General features: G+C 43.4%; 1 protein-coding gene across 6 annotated transcripts; it reads left to right on the plus strand.

The window, feature by feature from the left end:
* The first annotated feature begins 130 nt into the window (after positions 1–130).
* ASCC2 (activating signal cointegrator 1 complex subunit 2) lies at positions 131–26,958 on the plus strand. 6 transcript variants are annotated; one of them, XM_056326606.1, is made up of 19 exons: positions 131–239; positions 2,548–2,647; positions 3,715–3,873; positions 4,208–4,378; positions 6,114–6,243; positions 8,184–8,251; positions 9,909–10,019; positions 10,922–11,034; positions 13,104–13,178; positions 13,729–13,836; positions 15,408–15,476; positions 16,210–16,284; positions 16,568–16,754; positions 17,310–17,524; positions 19,162–19,281; positions 23,013–23,237; positions 24,950–25,058; positions 25,620–25,696; positions 26,219–26,958. In XM_056326606.1, exons 2-19 carry the CDS (start codon positions 2,567–2,569, stop codon positions 26,385–26,387), a joined length of 2,262 nt encoding a protein of 753 aa, XP_056182581.1. In that variant the 5' UTR covers positions 131–239; positions 2,548–2,566; the 3' UTR covers positions 26,388–26,958. The 6 variants fall into 6 exon arrangements, with proteins under 6 accessions (XP_056182581.1, XP_056182587.1, XP_056182601.1 ...); XM_056326612.1 differs by having other exon boundaries at positions 183–318; XM_056326626.1 differs by having other exon boundaries at positions 203–239; positions 2,552–2,647.
* Positions 26,959–27,365: the final 407 nt, after the last annotated feature.

The raw sequence follows: 27,365 nt of genomic DNA on the forward strand, positions 1-27,365 counted from the left end.
GGCGGGGCTTGAGTCCGACCCTGCCCGTTGCGTTACTGCGGCATAAGGCGGCTGGGCCCCCTCCGCGGCAGCGAGCCCCACCGCCCCCGGCCGGGGCCCACCGCCCCCGCGGGCACGCAGCGGCGGGGCGGGGCTGGCCGGGCTCCGCCCCCCCGCCACTTCCGCCCGGCACCGGAAGTGCCGCCTGCCTGCGGAAGCGTGGTGCTGGCGGCGGGGCTGCGGCGGGACGGGGCTGCCCGGTAACGGGGGCTCCGCTGCCGTGGCGGGGGCTGTGCGGGGGCGGCTGGGCTTGGGCGTGGCCTGGGCCTGCGCTTGGGAGTATGTGGCTGCGGCTGGGCAGGACGGCGGGTCCTGGGCAGGGCCCGGCGAGGCGGGGCCCATCAAGGGGACGTGGCGGGGTGACGGCTCCGAGTGGTGTCTGGAGCGGCAGGGCTGCGGCTGTTGTAGGGCTGGCGGGGCCCCAGGGGGCCGCAGGGCCTGGAGCCAGTGGAAGCAGCTGGTGGGGTGCCGGGGCCTGGGGCTGGTGGTGGTGGCTGGAGCGGGGGCTGGGCCTGGGGGGTGGCTGCGGTGGCATACGGGTGGGAGGGTGTGCAGGGAGGTGTGGGCAGAGCTCAGTTTGGTGCCTCGCTTGGCAGTAGGGGTAGGTGCCTGCTGTTGGCTGCCTGGAGGTGCAGTAGCAGGAGAAATCAGCACTGGTGGTGTCAAAGGAGGTAAAGGGCTGCCAGGGCTTTGGCTGACTCTTTAGCAGTACATCCAAAGTACACTTCTGTTGTTAGAGAAGCTGCAGTGTCACACCCTTTTGCTGCCAGCAGTGCTGTGGTGGGTGCCTCGGCCCCAGCAGCATGCACCTCACCCTGGTTGTGCCCTTGTCTGCCCACCTTGGTAGGTGTTAGGAGGTACAGGGCAGAATGTTGCTGGCACTGTGGAAATAAGTCTCCCTGGCAAAAGTCTGGTTCATTGTATTCTCTGTTGGGGCTGTTTGGCTCTTACGCTGTGTGCCTGAAATCACAGAGTGTGCCAAATTAATCATATTCTTGTAGTTTACCCCAAACCTCTTGAGGACAAAAGCATGTGATAGTGATCAGGAATAATTCTCTGTTGAGGATATCCCATACTTGGGATTATTCTCTTCTCCAGATGAATAAGCTTCTGGCTAGAGGGCCTCCCTCTTTCAAGATGTTTTTTACTTGGGCTGGAGATTTGATGCTTGGCAGGCTTGAAATGAGACACTTGACATATTTTTTTTCTTGTTGCAAATACATGCTTCTATGTGCAGTTTTCAAAATTACTCTACGAATTTTAAAGAGCCAAATTAAGTATATGACAAGAATTGAAAAAAACAAGCTTGGCTTATTCTACTAAAAAGTTTTTGGTTTTGTTTTTCAAAATAAATTGTTTATCATAAAAACTTGGACATGTTCTTGTCAGTATTCTAATCTTAAAACTCCCTTGAAAAGACATAATTATTTTGAATTTGCTAAGCTGTGTGTATTGACGTTGCTCTACTGTAAGTTTGGGGGTTGTAGTTTGAACTGTATAATCTTAGATGATGCAATTTTTGCTTGAATCCATAGGTGACAAATTCTCTGGAACTAAAAATGTTACTCTCTCACTTGCTGTCTAAACTTGCTCCTGAATCAGTATTGTTCAGCTGTAGAGACACTTCTCTTTTAATTATTATTCTGCCCAGGCGCTGTGAATGCAATTAAATATGCATATAAGGAGACATGTGATCTTGGACCTTAACAAGAACATAACTTTTTGGTACCACTTCGCAGAAATCATAATACTGGAAATCCCCCAAGAAGTTAAAAGCTCAGTTAACCTGCAGCTTTCGCTTTTTGTTAATATCTGAAGTGCTTTAACAATGCACGTAACATACTTTCTTTTTAATTACTCTGATGTTTGACTTACACTTAAATTCAGAGAGTTAATTGAAATGTTTCTGAGCCTAAAAATGCTGTTGAAGATTAAAACGTGGTTTTGTGAGCACAGGGGAATTGGCAGGGGAGAGGAAGGCTGTGTTTTGTAGGCTCGCCCTATGTACATTGTCTGGAGAGTACTGAGTGGTTCTGCCACGTAAGCACCAAAAATATTCTTTTAATAGTATGTTGGCAGGATGTGTTTTGATTGCCTCTCCAATTTATGCTGTCAGAAAGTAGACTGCAAGCATTAAAAGAGACTGCAAAAGCAGAGAGTTCAGCCCAGCCGTCCAGGAACCAGATCTAAACATCAAGCTTCCATGTTAAACGGTGTCCCAAAATGCTTTTTGTTTTCTTGGGGGATATCTGTGGCCTCTCGGTAAGGAACAAGGATGAAAGTACAGCGCTATGTTACAGGTTTCTTCTGAGGCACGTGCAGGTGGCTCTTGGGTGTTCCCTCAAGGTTTGGCATTTGGGTGGTGTATAAATTGCTTTGCATAGCTGTATTTCCAGCCACTGTGTGTATGTGTGTTACAGTAAGGCTGTAGCCTCTTTTGTTATGCTTTTGGTTGACTGACTTTGTACAATGCACCCTGTGCTGCCTTTGTTTTTCTGTTTGCTGAAGACAGGAACAAGTCATCGAGATGCCAACATTGCCTCTGGATGAGCTCCAGCTGACAGAAAGGGATCCCAAGTCAGGGAAGCTGAGAACTTTACCTGCACTGGTGAGCTGTGTTTTTCCTAAAAGCCGAACAAGATCTTTAATAAATAATTGTCTTATGTTGAGGCACAGGCAAAACTACCCCTTGGACCAGGATATGATGGAATTTGGTTAGCTTGCCTGTTAAAGAAATTTTCTTTACATTTTAGTACATTCAGATAGTTGAGATTTCATTTACGCACCATCCAAAAAAACCCAAGAAAACCTTACTGTGTTCAACCTTTGTAGTAAGCTGTGTTCTCCCAAAACTACTTATTCTTTCAAGGAACAGTCCTATTAGTAATGTAAACTTTGCTGCAGCAGAGAGGATGCTTTGGGAGGAGTTTTTGCAAGCTCTGTGTGAAGTTTAGCTCTGACCTATAGCACTGGGATAAGTCCATCCACTTACTGCATCCTGTGACCTCACGCCCTGTGGCTTCAGCTTGGTGAAATAGAATTAAATCCACAGTAACTCTTCTCCAAGAAATGAGAAGGCATAGAGAGAATGTTTTGGGCGTGTTGCAGAAATGGACCTGCCGTTAATGCTGCTTGCTCATGAGGAGATTTACCCTGGGCATACGTGTGGATGGAGGCAGAGCTTGAAGCTGCTGCTTGCTAGTCAATGGGATTCTCATTCTAGGGTGGGAATATTTGTGAAAGCCTGTTCAGTAACCCTTGGGAAAGGTAGTGAAATGTTTCTTCTCTGTATTTGGTGGTCTTGTCAGTTTGACTTCGTGGACTGTTGTGCAAGAACCAGTTTGGAGGAAAAAGAGCGTGCAGGCCATGTTTCCAAGGCATAACATTAAGCTGTTGCTGTTTGTTTTGAAGTTGTGGGAGGATTGCTTTGCAAGGCTTTTGGTTAATAGAATCCAAGGAGCAATATCTACCAAATTATAAAGGTCTGAAAATATTGCTGATAAACAAGGATACAAATCCACTGATGTGTCCTGTTACCAGGGAACTGACTGACAAATTTTATTAAAATGTAATTTTGTGTTTGTTTCCTAAAATTCAGTGAGCTGTGCAAATGGTAACTGGGGCATTGCTGTCACTTGTTCTGTAGTTTTAATACAGTGTCTTGGCTTTCTGCAGCACCCAGAAATAAAAGCAGATCGGTCTTTTGTGCTGTACAGACCACCACCTGTTGTCAGAGACCCTGCTTTAGTGGAAGAATTCTTGGAGCGAGCAAAATTCATTGCAGATGATCTGAACTGGCTTCTGGCTTTGCCTCATGACAAATTTTGGTGCCAGGTAATAGTTGTTTTGTGGACACTGAAGAAAAAGCACGAACAACCTAGGTGGTGGTAAAAGCCATGAACTTTAAATCACTTTCATAAAGACTTGTATATGCTCATTATGTCATTTGTCAAGCATTTTAATTACCACACCTTACAGTAAAAAAGTAGTATTTCTGTATAGATTTTTCATTGTGGATTTTAAGAGGTTGCTTGTGTTTGATGCATGTGTGCGTCCTTTTAGCACTCTTGAATGTTTTAGATTGCTTTTAAATTTAACTGGGCTACCCATGAGTGCAGCCTATGAACTTGTGTCATTCTTTCCATTTTCTTGTCTTCTGTTATGTAAGGTAATATTTGATGAGACGCTTCAGAAATGTCTGGATTCCTACCTGTGCTATGCCCCTCGCAAGTTTGATGCATTGTTAGATTATCATCCGGAGGTGACTGACATGCAGAAATGCCTTCATCGGAGTGTCTTCCTGACTTTCCTCAGAATGTCCACTCACAAGGAGTCCAAGGTAATTATTTCTTTGCCTTGCAGATGCTCTGGGCTGTATAGCTTAGGAAAAAAGACAATTAGAGATATTAATCCTGTTTCTTACTTGCATGTCCAACTGCATTCCTCTCCCTGGCTATTTTTACCAGTCTGTTTTTCTGTATGGAGATAATCCTTCAGCTCCGAGTGGTTATCTGAACTGTATGATGATTTCTTAGGAGGGTGACCTAGGCAATCAGCTAAGTAATAGCAGGTTAGCCCTGTGTGTTGGCATGGTACATCGCTGTAAAAGGAGGAGCGAGTTGGCCTTTGTACAGCTGCATGGAATAGAGACTTTTCAAGCCACCAGTAGCTGAGTGTTTGCTCCCTCAGTGCCACTTCCTCTGTGCCACGCAGTGTCGCGTAATCTGTGCTAACACTTGTCTCTCCTTGAACTTTCCCCAAGTTTTGGACACACAGTGAAATTGCTCTAAATTACTGTTCTCTTGGCATCGTAATTGAAAGCCATACTCAGCCCTAATTGTGTGAGTGCAACTCCCATCAGGAGCTGTGGAATTTTCACGAGGCCTTTGGGCAGGATGAGTGGGGCACCTTGTGGTTTAGCAATTATTCCCTTGATATCCTCATTGCTTCTTGTTGCATTATTTACTGATTTATTGATTCTCTTGATTACCACAATGGTGACATTCATGACATTTTGAGGAAAGGTCTTGGGAGAGGGAGTTGGAACGCTGGGGAGGGAACAGGCAGAAGGAATGCTGGAGCCTGAAGCTGGCACCACTTCAGCAAAAGTACTCGACACCTCTATGGTGTCTTTCATTCCAGGATCTGATTAAATCTTACCACTCCAATGAGGCAGACAAGCATTTGAAACCATTTTATAGTTGAGTAATTTGAAGAGAATGAATAGTCTGTTGTCATGCAGGCAGTCAGCAGGGGTTCTAGAAATTCAGCCTAGCCAGCGTAAAGCCCTGTCCCTCTGCTTTAGCAGGGAAAACGTGCATACTACCTTTCACTGTGATTGAAAACATTTGCTATCATAGGCAAATTTGTCTCCTGAAAATCCAAAATCTTGTTTTGGCTTGCATGTTTCTCAGTGTCAGAGATGATGGAATTTTTGTCATCTAGAATTTTAGAAGAAATTCCTTCAATGTTATGAATCACATGTTTTTGACACAGTGTTCTAGCAGTCAGGGTATAGAGCTGCAGTTCCTGGGTCGTCTTCGTACTTGTTACTGATGCAGTCATCTTTGGTGCCTCAATTCTACTTTTCCAGGGTACCGATAATCTCAGGCAATAAAATACAGATATTTTTTTTTCATATATATATATATATATATATTTTCAGTGTCAGTTAAGCTGTTCCTGTGCCTGGTTACTCATGCCTACTCCTGAGCTGAGCCATTCTTGTGTCAGCTTGGCTGTTTGGCCATGTTGTGAGCCAGGTCTGGGAACTGAACAAGCTGTAGGTAGCTTTTTGTTTTAACTTTTAGGTTGATTGGTTCACTTCATGGTGCGGCCTGGCCCTGTGAGTGGTGAGAGGCCAGTGGGGTGCTGCCAGTGACAAGCAGCTGGGTGTGTTGGGATGGAGGGCTCTGCCGAAGCTGGTATTAAGCGGTATTGCTGCCTTCTATGAGACAAAATCCTTAATACACCTTTGAGAGATGTTTTTACAGGTCTCATTATAATGCTGGAGTTCTTGCAGAGTAAGATATGAATTATCCTTAAATTACTTTTTTTTTTTCTTTTCTTTGTAGGATCACTTTATCACGCCTTCTGTCTTTGGAGAAATTATTTACAATAACTTCCTATTTGACATCCCTAAGATTCTGGATCTCTGTGTGCTTTTTGGGAAAGGAAATGGTCTCCTGCTCCAGAAGATGATAGGTTAGTTAAAGCCAAGGAACAGCTTGTTGCATTTAGGCTTTTGCTTACTTGTATCATGGCAGGTGATGCGTAGGTTTTTATACCAGTGTTACTGCTCTGAAAATGAATTTTTCAGCAGTAACTAGAATCTATAATTTCTAGATCAGATTACTTTTATCTTGGGAACTTCATTTATGTCAAGGAAAGCATTGTGTCTTGCTGCTTAGCTGTCCCGAGCTGGGCTCATGGCATTAAGCATGAACCACGGCTCAGTTATGTCTCAGCAGTTATTTCCCATGCCTATTAAACGTGTCCTCAGCCACTGTAAGAGGACCATGAGGGCTCTGTAAAATCCTGGTAGAAATGGCAAGGGGCAAACAGCTCAAGTCCTGGACAGGGAGGTAGTGGGGTTAGAAGATGGGTTACAGTCCAGCTGCTCATATGAGTGCTTTTGTTCCCAGAGTTGGAAGCCAAGTGAAACGTGCAACATGAGGTAATCACTGGTCTATGAAGTGGAAGAACTTGAAATTTCAGTGCAGACATTGATTTATACAGTGCCTTCAAACTACAAAGCGTTTTAGAGCACTGCTTAAGCTGTTCTTATCCCTAGATTTCTCTGTACAGTCTTAGTGACAAGTGCGTATTAAGTAATGTCTCAGCCTTGGATGCTAGAACCTGTGTAATGCAGACAGGGCATATTGGTTTAGCTTCTGTATTTATCCTGTGCTCTCTTCACAAGGGAACTGCTTGTGATCTTTAGCATCCACCTGAGCACAGATGGAAGAGCACCTAACCTTGGACTAAGTGAGCTCTTCTTCCTAAATTCTAACCCACTTCGTCTGCAGTTCATGTAACAAACTTTTTTCCTTTCTTTGGTAGTTATTTTTGTCTCATTTCCAAATTGACTAACGTGAAAAGTGTTAGAGATCATGTGATGCAGCCAAATTTCCAGACCAGAAAAGCTTAGATAAAGCTTAGATAAACCTTTGCATTTTTAAATCACTTTATCCTTTTCCAGTAATTTCCACTCTTAAATCCATCTGTCGAGTCTCAGAGGTGGAAAGAAAGAATGATAAGATAGGTATTTGTCTTTGAGATGTGAAGCTTAGATTATCTGGGTCTTAAAATGTTCTGAACAAGACCGAAGTGAATGAAACCTCATTTGAATTATACATATGCTCTGGAGTGCAGCACAATAATGCTGCACGCAAGTGACCAATGATTTGCTTACCTGGTTATTTGCATTATGTTGTGACAGTAATGGCATGAGCAGTTCTGGTGTGTAATTCATAACTTGATAAACTTTAGATTCTTCTCAGGGTATAAATTTTTCTGAAACCTGTCTCATAACTCTTACCCGTGCTCTGTCCTTGCTGGACAACTCTGTTAATTTTCATCATGTGAACAGTAATTCACAGGAAAATAAGCGGCTTCTGTGCTTACTTGGTGAAGATTAATGGTATGCCATTACTCAGTGGAGTATTTTGTAAAGATAATGAAGTCCTAGCAATATAATAGCAGGTATTACTAAAGCCTCATTACCTTTAAGAAATATTCTGCAGAACATTTTCCAGTGTATGCTGAACTGTTATCAGTAATTAAAAGTCAACTCCAGTTGTCAAATAAAGGACCTAGAAATGTTCAGTGATAGTATTTGCATTATTCATTGATTCAGCCTCTGGGGCATGAATCATCTAGCATCTCGTTTGCTCTGCTTTGATGAGCGTATTCTCATTACTAGTTCTTCAGTTGCACTGAAGAGTTGATGGGCCAGCTTTACAGGAGTACGCCCTGTGCATGCATTGAGAAGTGAGCCTGTGCCCATCTCCTAAACGGTTATTAGCTGTATCTGGAAGGGAGGTGGTCAGTGATGGTACAAGTACATCTTCTGGTGCGAATTTGCTCGTTGGCATGAATGTTTGAATTAATGGGAAATGGTGTGCTTCCTCCTCTTTTCTCAGAAAATATCTTCACTCAGCAACCAAGTTACTTCAGTGACTTAGACGAAACTCTGCCCACTGTCCTCCAGGTACTGCCTTCCTGCTTGGCGCAGGGCTCAGAATTCATCTGGAAATGTGGTATAGCTTGGAGGGTGGAAGGGAACAAATGTGGTCATAGGCCGGCAGAATGTGTTTGCTATTGATTACTTTCTGCAGTTTATGCTTTATCTAAAACTATTAATGATGACCATTTCCTGTTGCCTTCCTTCAGCTTCTGGCGTTCTCTGCAGTTATGCTCAAGAAATTTTTGTTAGGCAGTTCAAAAAGTATTCTTTTTATCAAAAGGTATTCTCTGTAGGGGAAGCATTGAAACTTAAACCAACAAAACGGAGACCATGAGAAGTAGCAGAGACTTGGTATAGTAGAATGAGTTAGCATTAATACTGCAGGTTCTCAGGAGTAAATGAAAATCTGCTGGAAGGGATGCATTGTTACTATACAAAAGGTATTTAGCACCTCTCCATGTCTAAGCTTTAATTTTTATAAGCAGCATTCATATTCCCCAGATTTGCTAAGCAGGATTTACATATAAGCTGAGGAGGAAATCATGGTGCCTTGACATCTTTGTACCCTGAAAATGTCATGTTTATGTCCTCAAAAATCTCACCCATGCATAAAAATAAACAAACCCAAGACATTGTTTACCCCAAGATACCTATAATGTCACTTGAGTTTTTGAAAGCCGATGTTCTATTTTTTTTTTTTTTCTCTGTGTTAAGAAACTGCTAGAGGTAAATCTCAGAGGTGATACTGCGTTTAAAAAATATTCTAGGATGCAAGGCCAAACCTTCAAATGAATTACTGGGGACAACAGCAGAGATGCTATTTGCTTTTTGTGATACACCATGTTGGAGCAGTTTCTCTGTTTCTTTACTGTGTATTTTAGTAACCATTGCAGGGTGATATCAGTGTGTCTCAAGTGTAGGTATATAGCAGCTCAAACAAGGTTGTGTCATTACTGACTCATCAAACTATTAATGTGTTTACACTGTCACTGAAAGGAGTTGATACCTGTGCAGGTTTAGAAGCTTATGTGCCCTGTAGAGTAGTAATATTAACCCCTAGTATGCAACTTGAGTACCTTTAGCCACCCATTCACCTATTTCTGGGAGGAGGGTTTGACAAACCTCTCAAGGTGCAAATTTAGAGGAGTTGCTTTTAATTTGGTCCTATGCCAAAGGTTGTTAGCAGTTTGGAACCTAATTCCATGAGCTTCTCCCCAGATTCTTTGTTTGTAAACAAGAGCCATAAAATCTGTCCTGCTAACCTCACGGGAGAGGGCAGGAAGACTTTGGGACTAGCTCGTCAGGAGGTGGTGTTAACTTCCCAGTTGCCTCACTACTCCCTTCCAAACAGGGATCCTAGGTGGCCTTCCAGTGTTGGCCCTGCTTGCTGATTTTTCTCACATAGCTAAGGATTTGGATTAGCTGCAATCCCTGTCTTGGCACCACAGCCATATGCAGCTGCACTTAAATTATTTGCAAGTTGCATGGAGTTTCAGAAGTGCAGTGTGGCTTCTCCTGCAGCCTGCAAGAGTCTGTTGCAGCTTTCATCTTGCACACTCTGTGCTTTATGGAAGTAGTCCCATACTGCATACGTGATCATAGCAGTGATTGTTAACAAGATAAAGCACGTCCCACTGCTATCCCTTGTCTGTTTTAACACTGTTCTGTTCTCTTGATTTAGGTGTTCAACAATATTTTGCATAAGTGTGGTTTGCAGTGTGAAGGAGCCTCTGCTGAGCCCCAGAAATTGGAAGAAAAAGTAAATGTGACTCCAGGGAACATGCCCCTCCAGGTAGGACTCTTGCTCCTTGCACTTTATTGTTTGTAGTCCTGCAGACTGAACAGTTCATGGAGCAGTATAACCACAGAGGGTCATTCTGTTCCCAAATATTGGTGGCTCATACAGCACATGGTTCCATGTCATTGTTTCACTGTTTGTCATATGACTTGATAAAGCCTTTCCACTGTGAGTTGGTTGCTTTGCTTGTGTGCATTTCAACTGTATCCATTGTATTGTGGGTACTTTTTAAACTGGGCATCTTTTTTGCTTAATCAGCTTATGAGTAATGTAACAGAGTATCTGACAGAAGTCTCCACGTAACCTGACAGTGATCATAGTTCATTATTTTTCTTCAGAAATGTTTGTTTAACAACAGTGTGTTGCTGAAGGTTTGTTTTTTGTGCAGGGTGCTGTACAAAAGCAGGCTTCATGTCAGTGCACACAGTCTTCTACAAAATCTTAGTCATACAGTTTGTGTGTGGGAGTGGTTACAGCTATCCTGGAAATGCATCCTGCACTGAAATGGACCACTGAAATCATCCCTTTAATTCCTGTGTTACTGCTACACAGTGTGTCCAGCCTGATGAAGAAGAATACTATTACGTGGAGGATATATTGAGGACAAAGCAGCTGCCCAAAACAGAATATGATGAGGATTCTTATAATTTCACAGAATCTTTAATGAGAATGAGAAGTTGGGATTGCATTATAGATCTTTAAAGGGTAGTAGTAGTAGACATCTCTGCCTCTAGACTCAGTAACGTGTAATGTGTTTATAATTGATAGCAGACTGGCTTTGTGCAGTCAGGAAAAAGGCTTGGTCTGAACATCATGTGTCCCTGTTAGTGAGTTACACTATGCTCCTAGGAAAACTTGTCTGGCTTTTCTCTCAATAATTGCTTTTTCTCTCTCAGGAGCTGAAGGATATTGTGCTGTACTTATGCGACACTTGCACAACACTCTGGGCATTTCTTGATGTCTTCCCATTGGCTTGCCAGACCTTCCAAAAACATGAGTTTTGTTACAGGTACATCTTGGACTGCAGACAGAGTTTGTCTTGGCAAAGTAAAAATACTGAATCTGCTGCTGTGCCCTGTCCCAGTCCCTTCATCATTAGAAGAGTAGACAGATTGAATGCAAGTAGAGACTGCTAGGTTCATGTGGACAGGAATACAAAATAATAAATAAACGAATATAGGGATGTCTAGAGTTTGTCTGTTATATGTTCGCCTCTGTCATTATCTCTGGTGGATCCTGGAGCCAGGCAACCATGACAATTTCAAAACCCAGCCAAACAGTACTCGGTGTGCTTTGGAAAGGGTGGAGAGGGATGAGCAGAAAAGAATTGAGGACAAAAAGAGCTTCCTGCTGTAGGACCCGGAACAAGGGAGATAGAAAGGATTTCAGAGTAATGGTCCATCAAGGTCTGAAAAGAAACTTTTTTTTTTTTTTTAATGTTATGCCTAAACCTTACTCTAGAGAATATTACTGAGGTTTCACAAAAGCCGAGTGCCTGGGAGAGGATGACAAGGCAGCCCTATCACAGCTGGGCTGACAGCTAATTCCCTGTCCAGCTCTGGATCACAGTGGTGATGAGTCAGGATGGTTTCAAGGACCAGACAGCAGATTGTGTTCCCACAGAGGCTCCAAGTCCTTGAGTGGCACCTACCCAGCTTGCTCCAGGTGTTTTAAGCCCCCAGATCATCTTGTAGAGTCTTGCTGTAACAGCCTTTGGTTTGGACCAAGCAAGGTGTTAATTTATTGTCCTTATTTCCCCTGTTTTGTTTGCTCGTTAGTGCAAAAAACCACACATTTGTATTTTTCTTTTGTTTCCACTCATGTTGCAGACCTCTGAAGTCATAGCTACCAGTGGTTTATGGACCACAGGTTGAGTAATGCTGCTCTGGGGTGTGTAGGTTTCTGTCCTCTTTGGATATTGTTGTTGAGTTGGTTATTGAAAGAAGAGCAGATGATTGGACTGCGGGTAGCTGTTTGGATTGGCAAGCAGCACTGCTTACATGCTTGGTTACTCAGAGGAGGAAAGCCTTTTGCTTTTAATTCTACTGTTGATGTCAGAGATGTGCTAAAATGGTCTTGATCCCTGTGCGGTGGGACAGCAGCAACATTTTCATTACTTCTCAATATGGACTAATGATTGGGTCTTTGGAGTGTGGGGAGGGAAAACTGATTTACATGTCATCTTTCTGGAACCTCTGTGAGTCTGAATCAATCTGCTGGCACTTGCTAATTTCTCTCCCTGACTAGAAGTAGTAACCAGCCTCTGCTACATTTGCCTCAAGGATACTCATTTAACATGTTTGGCTCTTAATACCAGACATGGACATAATGTTCCTAATGGAGCCTCCGCTCATCAGTTCAGCTTGGCTTTTGTGCAAAGTGCTGTAAACCATTATTTGTAACATCCAGCTACTGATGAAGCAGTGTTGGCTGTTACTCTGTGAGGGCGTTTCTCTGCATCTCTTGGTGCTCTGTCCCTGAAGGAAAGGGTCTGTGTTGGCTGCCTGGCACGTAAAATATGAAACTGGACCAGACTAACTTTCTTTGTTTCTTCCCTGCCCCGTCCTATTGAAACATCCTCGTAGGCTTTTTGCATATTGGATACCTTCATCTAAATGCCCACCTAGAGCAGAGCTGAATAGCAAGACCAGTAAGACTTTATTGGAAATCGTATCCTGTTTCATAGCCAGTCTTTAGCATGCAGTAAGATAGGGCCATAAGGATTTTGGAGTGGGAGGGGTGTCTTGGGATGGACTCAAGTATATCAGCTCTCTGCAGAATGCAGATTTGTATTTGGGACTCTTCTCAGTTGGGCAGATTGTTCTTCTGTTCAGCAGCATGGTGCTTTTCCAATGCCTACATCTTCAAAGATACCTTGATGATTTCCTTAGAGTGCTGCTCTTTGTCTGTTGCGTATTTGCTTGCTTGTGTTTCAGGGAACAAATAACAAAATGGGGTAATGCTAATGAGTACTGCTAGTGAGGAGAATTTAATGAAATTAACCATTTGATTTGTCTTTTAGCAAGTGATTTTTGAAACCTCAGTTGACAGTTACTGTTTTGTTGCTCCTTTCTACAGATTAGCTTCGTTTTATGAATTGGCAATTCCTGAGCTGGAATCTGCAATTAAGAAGAGGCATTATGAGGATAACAGGTGAAAATGTCTGCAAAGGCTTGCCTTTTCTTTTCAATAAGACTGTCCCAGGGCTTAGTTAAAAATTCACTTCATGCTGCTTTACCCACCTCTGTGGAGTTTTTCTATCTTTTTTTATGCTGCTTCAAAGAACTCTGAAGAGATGGCTTTTCTAATTCCAAATTTTCCTGGGCAGTGGGGTGAGTAATGATTTCTTTCACTGCTGTCTAAGAAGAAATTTGATGGGAGATGCATTCAAATTGTAACAAAGCGTGAAAACATGAATGATATTTCTGTGTATAGATTGGTCTCATCTTAAGGCATAGGCTATGTTGGTACAGTGAAGTTATCATGTGTCTAGCTGTCAGGACAACTGGTGATTGAGACCAACTTTGTTTAGAGCATGGATTATCCTTAATGACTATAAAATGGCTTTAATCTCTAATCCTTGCAGCAAAGAAATGATTCTGCTAATGAAATTTCTCCTCCAGAGGGTTAAGTGGAGTAAAGGTGTGTTAAAGATTCAGATTTCTTGTGCTGACACCAACAGTGTCTTTTACTCTCTCTGAAGTGTATTTGCTGATTTGTGGAGGAGAATTTCACATTCCAGAAAGAAGATGATAGAAGCTTTCCACATCCTAATAAACCAAGTCTGTCTGCAGCCCATCTTAGAAAGCAGGTATTGGCGCTTGGGCTCTGTGGTACTAGCCAGTTATTTGATTGCTGTTGTGGTGGGAGATTGTTTCCTCATTTCCAGATTTACTGGAGAAAACTTACAGATACTGCTATTTGTGTTGGGGTTGTAGCCAAAGACTTTGGCTAGGATCAGAAGTCTGTTGTCCTGCATAGCAGGAATTTTCCAGAGAAAGCTATATGATCCGGAATCAGTGTGGTGAGCTGTGTGTTTACCCCACTAGAGTGGGATAATGCTGTGGTCCAGTGAGCTTTCTAGCCTCAGTTTGTAGCTAAGTTGCAAATTCTAATGATGTGTGTAGTCACCTTGACTGAGACACCGTAGTAAAAGTGATGTGGTGTTCCAGATCGCTGAAACAGATGTTTTAAATCTAGATACTGGTGCCTTTACCTAGTTTTTCCTGCCCCGCTCCTATTGTGAAAATTACTCATAGACCTATCAGTTAACAATCTCAAAAAGAAGGCAAATATAACTCTCCTTATTTTAAAGTAGAGAAAGGAAGTGACCCAAAATCATGCTGCTTGTTGGGGACAGAGCTGAGAACCTAGATCTTGATTGCAAGGCCAGTGTTCCCTTGGGCTGGTCTCTCTTTGTCTGTACTTGTCACAGGTTTTGTAGATTGCTGGTCTCTGCAGCTGTCATTCTGCTTGGAATATTTCCCTCTTTTGATATCATTAGAGTTTTCCAGGAAGATGAGGAGGGTCTGTTCATGGAATTCCTTATGAAAGACCTGGGTTTGCTTCCCTGACTTGCTCTGTGACCTGGACTCTTATCACCGAACCCATCCGTGCTGTAAATCCAATCCTTAAAGGAGCAATAACAGCCTTGCCCTTTCTTACCTGAGTATTGCCTTTCAGTCCCCACTGGAATATTGAATATATAACCAAGGAGTGTAACATGTTCAGATTCCACAGTATTAAGAACTATATATGCTTCAGAGGTAGTAAACAGCTCCATAAATTCATCCTCGGTTTGATGGTAGCTGAGGCTACTGTGAAAATGATGTGCCTGGCTTCTAGAGAAACACCTTTTTCTTAAAACTGGCCTACTGCAGACAGTGTTCTGTCTTGCTGTGAGGCTTGATGCATCAGCAGCAATGGGATGTGTATGCATTATAACAGAAAGGTTGCAATAGGAGTTTGCCTGGCCTATGCTCTTACATAGGTGAGCACATACTTTCTGGGAGGTTCACTGGTATAATCCCAAGACACATAATAAGAGTGCAATTACAAAAGCACTACACGCCCTTTTCTGCTTATTGCAAGTCTGAGGCATCAAACTATAGTTAGTAAAGTCTGTCTCAAGTCTTGTAATTCTGTGACATGACTTTAGATCTAGCTGGCTGAAATGTTTGCTGAAGCCATAAAAAAACTTGTTTTTGTTTGATGCATTGTTCCTGTGAAAGCCAAAACGTGATCTGAAATCTACTTTCAAATGGGATTTTCCCTTTTTGTGTAAGTGTGACTGGTTTGGCTAGTGAGGCAGAATATGGAGATTGTGTGATGCGGTAGACTTACACTGAGTTTTTCACTCTGTTGTGCCATTGTTTTCTGCAGCTGTGAGAATATTCAGCCTTTTATTGAGGAATTTCTACAGATCTTCACCTCAGTGCTTCAGGAAAGGAGGTGAGTCTGGCTGAAAAGGGGCCCAAGGGGAGGGTCAGCTTGCCTTCCTCTTCCATTCTTTACAACAGAATTGCCCGAGACATTATTATGAGGCATTATGATGCATTTGGGAGTTAGAAATCATTCTAACTAGTTGGGAGAACTGCTGTGAGAGGATTTCAGACTGCAGTACAGGCTTTATTGTAAAGGTGAGGAGGATGTTGTGTGATGCTGGAGAATGTTATTCTTCACTCTGTTTAATCCAGGCTTTTAAAGTGGAGGATAGTAATTTAGCCATTAGCTACCTTGACAAGTTAGACTATTACTGCTGGTCTGTGCTTTTCAACTGGGGTGACCAGACCAGAAAGATGTTAAGTGCTAATGCTGAAGATGCAAAGTGAGTAAGTGGCAAAACTGGGAATTCAATCTTGTCCTTCTGATGATGCTGTCATTCTGATCATGTTCGAATCATAAACCATATTTTCTGTGTAACACAGCACTGGGTTACAGGTCTTAACTTCATGAGGAGTGTTGCAACTGGCTGTGATGGCTTGGGGGGAAGTGTTGTTGCAGTGTAATGGGAGCAAAATCAGACATGGCAGTGTGTGCTGGAATCCATTATTGGGTGAGAGGTTATGTGTGTTCCTGCCTGGGCAGTGAGGAAGTCAGTAGCACAGCAGGGATGGTGGTGTGTGACAGGTCTGCTGGTAACTTAACTGAATTTGACTGATTAAACTTGCTCCTGCATTTTCAGATTTCTCCGTGACTATGATGAGTTGTTCCCTGTTGAGGATGATGTCAGTCTGCTTCAGCAAGCATCCTCTACACTGTATCCTTTGCTGTCACCTTGGGGTTTTGCAGACCTGGCTGCTCTTAGATTCCTTCACATCAGTGGCATTTCCACTGTTACTGCCTCTGGTTAAGCTACATGAGTGGCCATGAGTGATGGAAAGTTTTCTCTTAAAAAAAAAAAAAAGGGGGGGGGTGGCGGCCGGGGGCAGAGGGAATGTTGATGTAGGCACCAGCTTGGGAATTGCTGAAAATTGCATAGTTACTTCAAGGTGACATCTGAATATGTGCGTCTACAAATGTCCTTAATGCTGTCTTCTTAGAGATGAGACCAGGACAGCCTATATCCTCCAGGCAGTGGAAAGTGCATGGGAAGGGGTAGACAGGAAAAAAGCACAAGTCGTTAAAGATCCAACACCATCAGCAGCATCTAATGGAGCATCAGCAATACCAGAAAGCACTGCTGAGGATGTGGAAGAGCTCGGGGCTGCATATGCATCAGAGGATGAGGTGAGTAGAGCTGTGTGGATAGAGCTGGGTTCTGCTCTTTCTGTCCTTACTTCATCTGTGAAGAGAAGATTGGTTTGCTTGGTTTTGGAGATCACGGGAGATTTAGTCTGATTTCTTACCTTTGCTACATTTCAGTGCAGCCCCATGTGCCTTGTAAAATGAGAAACAAAGCTACATATGACTCTTAGCTTTATCTTTGAGCAAATTGCTTCTAACTCCTGTTGGTTTGGGTTTCCTGTTGCTGTGGTTGATTCACATACTGTACTTCATCACTGTAGTTTATGTGCATATTTTTTAAATGCACAGCTCAGTATTTGAGGAAGGGATTCTCCAAAGTATCCTTGCTGACTCGGGGACAGACAGAAGTAGTTGTGTGCCCTAGTCTGTCTTGTAGACCTTGTGTAAACAACTTAACTGATTTCTCTTCTTTTGACTTCTGTCTTTGACTTCTGATAACCCAGACTGTTGCTTTCCCTTTTTTTAATGTGCATACCTGCCTTCCTTCAGCTGCTGTCTCTTTCCAGTAATGCCACCAATTCTGTTTGATACATGTAGTGTGCCGGTGCAACTGCTGCGCCCATTGCCAAGGTGTCAGGTGTGGAGCTGGACTCTCTGATCTCTCAAGTGAAAGACTTGCTGCCAGACCTTGGTGAGGGCTTCATCCTGGCCTGCCTGGAAGAGTACAGTTACAATGCAGAGCAAGTGATCAACAACATTCTAGAAGATAAACTGGTGCCATACCTGGATAAGCTGGACCGAACAATGCAAAGGTGTGAGATGACTTCTGGCATGGCTTTGATGCCTTTTGGTTTTGTGGGTTATTTAACATCATTCTTACTGAAGGTTAGACACTTGTAGAGCTCTAAGAAGTAGCATGTGCATTATCTTGGGGTAGACAGCTGCAGCGAAAGCTTCTCATTGCCATCTGTTGCTAGATTTCTGCCCTTGTTGTGTCCCTGCGAAGGACTGGAACATTCACTGCTCCGCATTTCAGTAGAGCACATACTGGGTTGTGTTTGTGACAGGAGGACAAAAATACTTGTATATTAAATGCTCAAATAAGAGCCATTCAGATTCCATCATGGCGATGTTGGCTTAGCCTGGACTGGACCATGGAATGTTTTGCCTGCAGAAGTTATTTTGTTGCCGAGGGCAGGGTCATAAGTGTTAAAATCCTAGCTGTCCTGCAGGAAAGAGCATTTTCAAAGGAGCTAATTCAGGTGAAATTCAACCTGCAGGGTCAAATACGGTGTTTGACACGCCACTGTTTTGCAATTGAATTTGAAACAGAGAGAGACTGGAAATGGCAATTCACATCCATTTTCATCTACCATTTGACAAACTTGCCAGGCTTTTGCTTGCTTCTCTGGATTGTACATGGGATGTAGGGTTTATAGCTGGCGGTGGAATTGAGTTGTCTTAGTTTGTCTGCAGCTGCTAGCATGTGTTTGTGCTGCAACAGCAGTTCCTGACTGAGTGTCAGGATGTGAATGTGCTGTTTGTTCACGTTTCATGGAGGAGTGGGCAGACTGTCTCATTGTGGCATTAAAAAAGGAAAGCATCTTTATCAGAAAAATGATGTAAAAAATCTTAGTTTTGCAACAATCTTCGTGCTTTCAGTCAGATCTGCTGACTTTGGCGCAAATGATGTGGGGTGGGCTTTTGGAAGGGTTGTATTTTTTCTGCAAAGCCAGCAGTTACAGAAGATAGGGCAGGATTATTTTTTTCCCTGCCTTTTGCATCTTCAAACAAAACTGTCAGTTCAATAGCAAATGTAGAATTTTGATCACTGCTGATTTTAGAAGTGAGCACAGCGGCATTTTCAGATGCCCAGCTGAGCTAACAGCACCAACAAAATGAATGTAAAAATAATGGTCTCTTGACTTAGAAGTTGAACAAATGTAAACCTGGAACCCTGAGAAAGAATTAAGAAGGAACCATAGGGAGATAAATATCCTGAAATCTACAACAGCAAATTATTGGAATTTTTTTCACCATGCCATTCATCATACTTAGTGTTTGTCTTTACTGAGTCACTGTTTTGAGACCAGGCAGTCTGTTGAATATTCCATGCTGCTGTACAGTTTTACTTATTCTTAAATGAACAGAAGAATTTTTCTTTTTGCTTTCTATAAGTAGCTTTAGTTTCCCTACAAAGATAAGCCACAAAGACTGTGCCTTTTATCTTAGACCAATGACATGTAGTGGTCGTGCATGTGCTATAGTGTGGCTGTGAAATGAAGGAATTGCAATCTGTGACCCAGTCAGCCAGCGCCATGAAGAGGATCTTGGCATGCTGTGTATGACTTTGAGACTGACAAAGAATAAACCAAGGTCTTAGGAAGGAGAGGGCTTGGTCTTCCTCAGGTTTTATTCTCTTTTTTTATTTTATTTTTTTTCTTAACAGACAGCTGAAGCCAGACCCTACTCCTCTAGTCACGTCTCGTTATAATGTTTTCCAGAATGATGAGTTTGATGTTTTCAGTAGGGATTCAGTGGATGTTTCTCGGATACAAAAAGGCAAGCGGTGAGTATCATGCACCTTTAATTAACCCTGTCTGTCAGGAGGAATAAATATCTGCGAACCTGCAAATTTGTTTCTCATACAGACCTCCTGCAGGAATTTGTTGGCAGGGGGTAAGGCTTATCAAAAATGTTTCCCACCTGTTCCTTCTGTTTCTCTGGGAAAGTAAAATGAAATATTATTAGGGGTTTAGTTTCAGTTAGTGTTTTTCCTAATTGGCTTTCCTCTGTATGCTGATAGAGATTGCTCTGCTGAGCTCATTTGTAATGTCAGGCTCTTGCTTCTTGGTCATAATGTTAAACTTGTACTGAACAACAAACCTTGAAAAACAGCCATCTCTATGAGCCTGGGATTGTGACTCAGAACTGAGAATAAATAATGATTTGGTTTAGATCCAAGTGAAGCTTCAAAAACCGTCTGCTTCAATATCCATCTACTTCAATCCATCTGACAACACTCAGTGGCTTACCAGACTACTTTTGTTGTTCCTGCTGCTGTAAGCTTCCTGCAGAAGGGCATTTACTTGCCTTTCTGCCTAGTTTGGCATGCTGTGCCGTGCCACACTCCATGCAAATTTAGGATAAGGCGTTGCCCTGCTGGCTTCTGTTGATGTCAACTGTATCTCTATAATATGGTTGGCTTGTTTCAGATTCTTCTTAAACACTTCCTCTAACCAGCCAAGTGTGATCGTTACGTTAGTATGTATTTACACAGAGGGTCAATGAAAGTCTGGCTGGAGATTAAACCACATGACCCTGGGGGCTCCTGGTTAAGGTTTTGGTTGCAAAGCTGCATCAAACTCTCAGGAGAAAACCCCTTTTGTCCTGAAGTCCAATCAAACACCTTCTCAGCAGCAGTGCTATAGTGTTTATACTGCCTCAACTAGGCAAGAAAATTATTTTCTTTCTGGTCAAAGCAATGACTTTTGAAGTGTCCATAGCTAAGAATTCACAGACACAATCTCCCTCCTTTCTCCTCATCATATAGCCTTGCTCAGAGTGCCGGCAGGCACCTTGTCAGCAGGGGCTTTGTGCACAGGCATGCTTGGTTATCTCCCATCTCTCCAAAGTCTAGTACAAGTGGGTAGCTGCTGCAGCAGCTGGACAAGGCCAGAGAGCACTGTCCCAATTCAGCACAGTGTATCCAGTGTATGGAATAACCCTGCTCAGAGCTCCCTCTGCAGATCACTCAGAGCTTTGAAAGCTGTAAATCATCCCTGGACAGGGTTGTGGGACCCTGCTCCCATGGCATTGCCCTCCAGCTGCTGCCAGGGAGACTGCGTCTTCTATCCAATGGTAACACCACTCCTTGAGGAAGTTGTCATCTCTTCTGCTGTTCTGTTATGTGACCTCTTGAGATTATCCTTTTACTCCTGGTGTTTCTTGACCTCCCTCAGGCTATGTCGTCATTTCAAAATGGTTCTCCCTGGAGGTATTTAAAAGATGTATAGATGTGGCACTTAGGGACGTGGTTTAGTGGTGGACGTGGCAGTGTTAGGTTTACCGTTGGACTTGGTAATCTTAAGGGTCTTTTCCAACCTAAAGGGTTCTATGATTCTTACACTGAGAACACTCCATGTAGGAGTCTAGACATGTTATTTATGTTTTGAGTGTCTTTTAAAACCTTGAAGCAACTAGGCTGTGATAAGCAATTTACACCTTATGCCCGAAGTTGACCATACCTAACTAAATCAAAGGATAAGCTTATAGTGCTTTGCTCTCTGGGATTTAATGTCAGAGCTCCACATGAATATGAAGAGTGTCCTTTCAGCACTAAAAGTGCAACTTCCTTAGTAGTCCTTGTTCCACAAGCAAGAAGCCTGATGCTTTACCCTGCGTGTTGGGGCAACAGTTCTCCTAACCTAGTCTGAGATCTGCTTTGGACTTGGATTGCATCAATTTTTCTTTTTTTTTTTTTTTTTTTTTTTCTCCTTCTTAAAGTCTTTTGCTCACCAAATTCTGATTGTATTCAGGGCGCGGTAGCTGCCTAAGCTTGATATCGCAGTAGTGCTTCACAAACCATACCAGGTTGCGTCCCATTGCGCTAGCTGCTATGCGAGTAAGCATAAGTGGTTTGGGGCAGGGACTGTTAATGTGAAAGAGAAAGCCACACCAGGATGAGGAGAGAAACAAGAATGAGGAAGTGAACATATTAGCATATGTGATGCTAGTGATTCTTTGCTGATCCTGAAGAGTGATCACACATGTCTGTGCCTGTCCAGCCTTAATTGCTAGCTGAATCTGTCTCCTGAAGTCAGAGCATTTCCTGATCACCACAGGTCTAGAAGAGTTATCCCACTGTTTTTCCTGGAATTGGTGTCTGAAACATTTCATTGCAGCTCTTCTGCAGTCATCTGACCAGCTCAACAGGAAAACAATTATCAAATACTCAGTTCAGTCTCAGGTTGAATACCAACAGAAGATGTTATCCCAGCATAGGTATGTGTGAACTAACCAGAGGCTTTGTAGGGCATTTTGCAGCTAAATGCAGGCATGTAACAGAGTGAATCATGGAAAAGAGAGGAACCAGGTCTATCCGTAATTGTTACTTTGACTATTTGTAATGTTACTTTGTTTTGAAATTCTTAGTGAAAATCAGGCTGCTTAGATCACTTCCTTGCTGCTTGCTAGTGTGTCACATAAGTCAATCCGTTCTTGAGTCACTGATGGTCTGCCTTGGATGGGTTCTTTGATAATATCCAGATGCCAAATAGACCACTGGTGCATGTTCCTCCTAGAATTTAAGGGCTGCAAGTTGTCCTGTGAATACTTGGCAGTGGAATCCCTTCTTGCTTTACTGTAAGCATGTACTTAGCTGGGCTAAGAAATGGGACTTTGAAGAGTTTATGCTTGTGTGGCTTGAGACACAGCATCTCGAGAAGTGGCTGCTTTTTAATATCTCTGCCAAAATTCTCTTTCTTGGTATTCTTCTCTTTAAAATTACTAGTTTACTTGCCTCCTAAATTTTCAAAAAATTGTACATGCAGTGTTTTGAGATAGGTTGAGTCAGAATCACTAGTCTACTCCTTTCCTTTTTCTTTCTGTTCCATTCTTTTCACTGTTAGTTATGCTTATTCTAATCCTTACTTGCTGCACCAGTAATTTTTTGGCTCTCCCCATCTACATTTGTATTTTGCATCTCGCATGTGTAAGATGAGGTTCTTGACTATAGGAGCATACAAGTCCATGTAGCAGTTACTCTCATGCAGCCCCGGTCCGTGATTTGCAGCTGTGCGTGCTACCGCAGTGAGACGATACTGCAGCATGGTGTTAGAGGGCACTCTGGGCCTTGCAGAGCTGTCTTGTACACTGGAGTCTTAGCCCTGACAGCTTGCCATTCAAGATTCACGGGACTTCTTGTCTTGTTTGGATCTTGGCCAAATTTCAGCTTGAGTGTGATTGCATTTGGCCTTCTGTAAAAGCTTCCTTTCCGTCTCAAATGACAGTGGCAGTCTCCAATTCCTGTTCTTATCTGCTGTGTAATCTTGCTGGGCTTCTGTTTAAAAATTACTTTGTTTCAAGCCAGGAGTGGCTGGTTTTAGTAGCCAGACAAACAGCCCTGTTATAAATCAGAGGGGAAATAAGCAGGCTTAAGTAGTGCTTGTGGAGTTTGAGGTGAGATTTCTGTTGCTTCAGCTTCCACTTACTAGCAGGGGAAAAAGGTAACTTGTAGAGAAGGTTTTTACATACCATCTTTCTGTGTCTGCCTCTCTGTTCCCATGCTGTGGAGTGCAGGAGGGAGAAGGAGACAACCAGAAGCTTGCTGAATGACAAACGCCTGATTGCTGAGCAGAAGGAACGCTACAACCAGTACAGTGTGATTGTGGAGGAGATTCCTGTGCAGCAAGGAGAAGCTCAGCTCTACAGAGAAGACTATGAGGATGAGTACGATGACACTTACGATGGAAACCAAGTTGGGGCAAATGATGCTGACTCAGATGATGAGCTGATCAGTAGGAGGTAGGTGTTGTGGCTTCAGTGAATGGGAGGCTGGTGGGAATCACCACCTAGAGTTGTCTTGGCTTGCACAAACCTGCTCTACAGTGGGGTTTGGCTCTGTTTCTCAATAAGTATGTGCACGTTTCAAGCTACCTTTCTCTCTGCTGCTGCTTTCTCTGTAACATGCAAGGAGGGAGATTTGGGTCTGTCTTCTGCTGTTGGTGGGGGGTGTTGCCATGACATGCACCCAGGATGTTCTCAGGCTTCCACTTTCTGTGCCTGCAGGACTCAGCCATTGCCTCAACTAATCAACAAATCTAAGAGGGGAATTTGCCATTATGTTGAAACTTGCACTCAGCAGTGCTTCTGCTTATAGAACAGCTATCCTGCAGCAGGGGAAAATGGGCTATCTTGAGTAATCAGGAGTGGGTATAGCTGGGCAATGTAAAATAACTGGTTAGCAAAGGAAAACCTCAAAATTTAGAAGACTGCACGATTGGACTTCTCCTTGCCCAATCCCCTCTGACATCTCAGAGTGCTGACACCTGGAATTCAGTCCTTGATGGACTGCACTGCACTCTCCACAATAACTGACAGCTGGAGACAATTTACTTTTAGGAAGCAAAGAGTTAGTTGGGGATGGGTGTTGTAGAATATTTATTTTAGAAATAGGAGTTAGAGATGGGAAACATGGTGTAAAAGCTGGTTTAACATTTCTGAAAGTGGCCTTTTAAATTCTGATGTATTATGCAGATGTCACTGTTTCCAACCTCAAACCAAAATGCATCTTTGAGGTTCCTTTGTCCCTTTTTTTTTTTTTTTTCCTCCTAAAGTGTGGTGAGGGTTCAATTTAAATCCTTTTTGTGGTTTTCCAGTAACAGTGTGGCACTCGGGTCTTTTCCCCTATCTCAGGTGCTCACTGTTCCTAGGGAGGCAGTAGGAACATACTAGTGGATGTTGCTGCTGAAAACTAGATCTATAGGTTTGAAGTAACAAAGGCTTTTCTGGTTTTACATTTATTTCTTTGACAGTGGAATGGTGGATCTGAATTCCAACAGAATTTAAGCACATGCAGCTTAAGAAGAGCTATAGGCATGTGGTAAATTCTGCCTCCAGGCACCTTGCCGCTCTGTGTTCAGTAGGATTCATAAAGCTCAATGGATTTCTCCAAGCATTTCCTGCTGTATGAAACTGGGGCACAGCAATAAAATTTGGGGTCCATGGATAACCAATGACCAGTTGGAGAGGGTTTAGAGCACAGCACTTTCTGAGCATTAATGTTTCTGTCCGAGTTTGAGCTTGAGAGTTTGTCTTTGTATAACTTGACTGGTGAACTAAAGCCTGGCACAGTGTACTCCTTACTAATACCTTGTGGCTGTGCCTGGATCCCCATCTCCCAGAGGAAGCAGTTGTTTCCTTGGAGAAATTCATTAAGAGGTTTTAGGTTTTTCCTGACCTGCTCCTTTTTTAACTACTATTATTTTCAGTAACAGCTTCATAGTGAACATTCCCCACTGAAGAACATGTGCTTGTTAATTGCCCATAGTAAATGTGTCATTAGCTACTGGGTGTGTCTCTTTTTTTTTTTTTTCTTCAGAAAAAGAAGCAATTCCCTGAAATGTGTAGATTCTCATTTTTGAAAGACATGATGCAAACCAAAAAGGGTATCTGTTCAGTGAAATGTTTGTGACTGTACTGTTTTCATTACTTACTCTTTGTGTCTTAATTCTCAGGCCATTCACAATTCCTCAGGTCTTGAGACCTAAAGGACAGGAGGAAGGACAGGAGGAAGAGGAAGAGGAAGAAGAAGAGGAGGAGGAAGCTGAAAAGGAAAGAACAAAGGTGACATTTAGTTGACGGTTGGAGTTGCATTGAGATTTACTCTGCTTTACCTGCAAAGTGGTGTGGAACAGATTTCCTCTTTCAGAGAGTGAATCTTTCTAACAGTAGCATGGAGACTGAGCTGCTTTTCAGAGTGGCTACTTCTGCGGTCTGCTGAACTGTGAAATGTCCCCCGTGTACAGCTATCCACTGCTTCCTAGGCTAACCATACTGGAGCAATGACACTTACTCCATGGAGAGGTTTAATCTCCTTTATTCCATAGACAGACAATGCCAGCAGAACACTTTGAGGGTCACTAATGCTCTGTTGTCATGGATATACTGAAAATAGTGATGCTGATGGTGTTGCTGGCAGAGGTAGGATGTGGGAAGACGTCTCAGTCAGATTTTCTGCCAGATTCTGTGTTAAGAGTCACTGACACCAATCCTGTTGGCTCAGCCAGAAGGGATAATGAACAGTGAATTGACTCTGTTCCATGGTCCAACAGGATCACCTCCTGCTCTAGCCTTTAGCATGATACTGATGAGTTTACTGACCTCTTTCCTTCCTTCCCATGGTAGGACCATTTTGTGCAGGACCCAGCTGTACTGCGGGAGAGAGCTGAAGCCAGGCGGCTGGCTTACCTTGCAAGGAAGGGGTGAGTAAGCGTGTCCCTCTGTGGGGTGAAACCGTGGCTCTGCAGTTAGTAGGTGTTTTGCTGCTGACTGGAATTGTTGAGGGTATACCTGTTCCTTAACATTCCTGTGCATCAGGGTCACCACCACAATGGCGTCAACTTCTTCACCCAACTTTTACTTCCACAGCTGGTTGTTCTATCCCATCAAATGGGCGTATATGTCCCTTTGTCACAAGCAGCAGAACCCTGTGCAAGATGGAATCTTGGAGAGCACAGCTTCCTAGAGCTTGAACCGCTCCACAGGGATTTCAGGACAGCGTAATAGCTGGTTTTAGCTGACAGATTCAATGTGTAGAACATATTGTCACTGTGTGGCTAATGCTGATCCTCAGCTATTGCAGGAGCCCTGCAGAGCTGGGGTGAGCCAAGGCTCAGTACCTGATGGCTGAACTCCTCAAACCCAATTGTCTCTTGGGATCGGTGTATTTTGCCCCCCAGGTGTGCAGTGTTCTTGCTGTGATGTCCTTTTTCTGTATACTCCAGGCACAAGCACGACAGCTCTGCTGTTATTGGGAACATGAAGGGCCATGGGCAGAACCGGGAAACAGTGCAGGAACGAAGGAAGAAGGAAGCAAACAAAAGCACAAGAGCTAACCATAATCGACGCGTCATGGCTGACAGAAAGCGGAACAAAGGCATGATTCCTTCCTGAAAGACTTAGCACAGGTGTTGCATCATCCCCAGGCCACTGCTTAGGAGGAGGCAGTTGTGTTCTGTTCCCTTGGCACTCCCTTTGCTCGGGGGACTGGATGTTGTCGTTCAATACCTGGCACCTTGACTCATGTGGAATTGCACGCCCTGTGGGACGGCTGCCCCTTCACAGAAAGGAACTGCCCTCCAGGCAGACCCTGACTGCTCTTCAGTTTATAGAGAGGTGTATGACGGTGGGCTGCACCAGACATTTTTCCTTTTGTACTATTTATAATTCTGAGAATTTTATTTTCATACTGGCTCCTTGCGCCCTCTCTACCACTCAAGCAAGCTTCCACGCTGTGCAGCGGGCAGCTGTGAGAGCAGGGCTTCCCTGGAATGGCCCTCAGCGTTCTGCTCCACCGAAATGCCTTATCCTGAAGTACAAGTTGAAGGCTGATAGGAAAACACTCGGGCTATTCCCATTGCTGACAGACACACAGGAGTTCAGGTGAATAAGACCTTATACATTTCTGTCCCTTGAGTGAGGCGTGTGAAAACAGAATGTGCAAATAAACAATTTGGATCTTCTAGTTGGTGTTTTAGGCTCTTAAGAACTGTATTGATCTTTAACTTGGAGGAACCTCAACAAGCCTTTTAATGTGCTGTATCTGCAGGCAGTGAAATTTCACTTGCTGTTTTGTGTTGGTTTAGTGTAATGAGATCTAGCCACAGCTGCTGAGACCAAAGATACTTGAAAATCAGGATCAAGGCATCCTAAGCAAGATGACAGTAGTGTGGAAATCAGAATTGAAGGCAGCAGGATCCAAGTCCCTGGGGAGCTGCCTCCTCAATAACCACTTGTCACACTCTGTGGAGCAGAACTGCCCTGATCATCATGTTTGCTGTTGGGAAGGCTGGGAGCTAATAGTAAACAGCAGTTTGTAGTTGCTGAAAGGAGTTCTCCTGAGGGCTGTCTTTTGTTATGGAGTTGTTCCCT

The sequence above is a fragment of the Falco biarmicus genome, chromosome 1 (genome assembly GCF_023638135.1).
Source record: "Falco biarmicus isolate bFalBia1 chromosome 1, bFalBia1.pri, whole genome shotgun sequence".
In the NCBI taxonomy this organism is placed as follows: domain Eukaryota; kingdom Metazoa; phylum Chordata; class Aves; order Falconiformes; family Falconidae; genus Falco; species Falco biarmicus.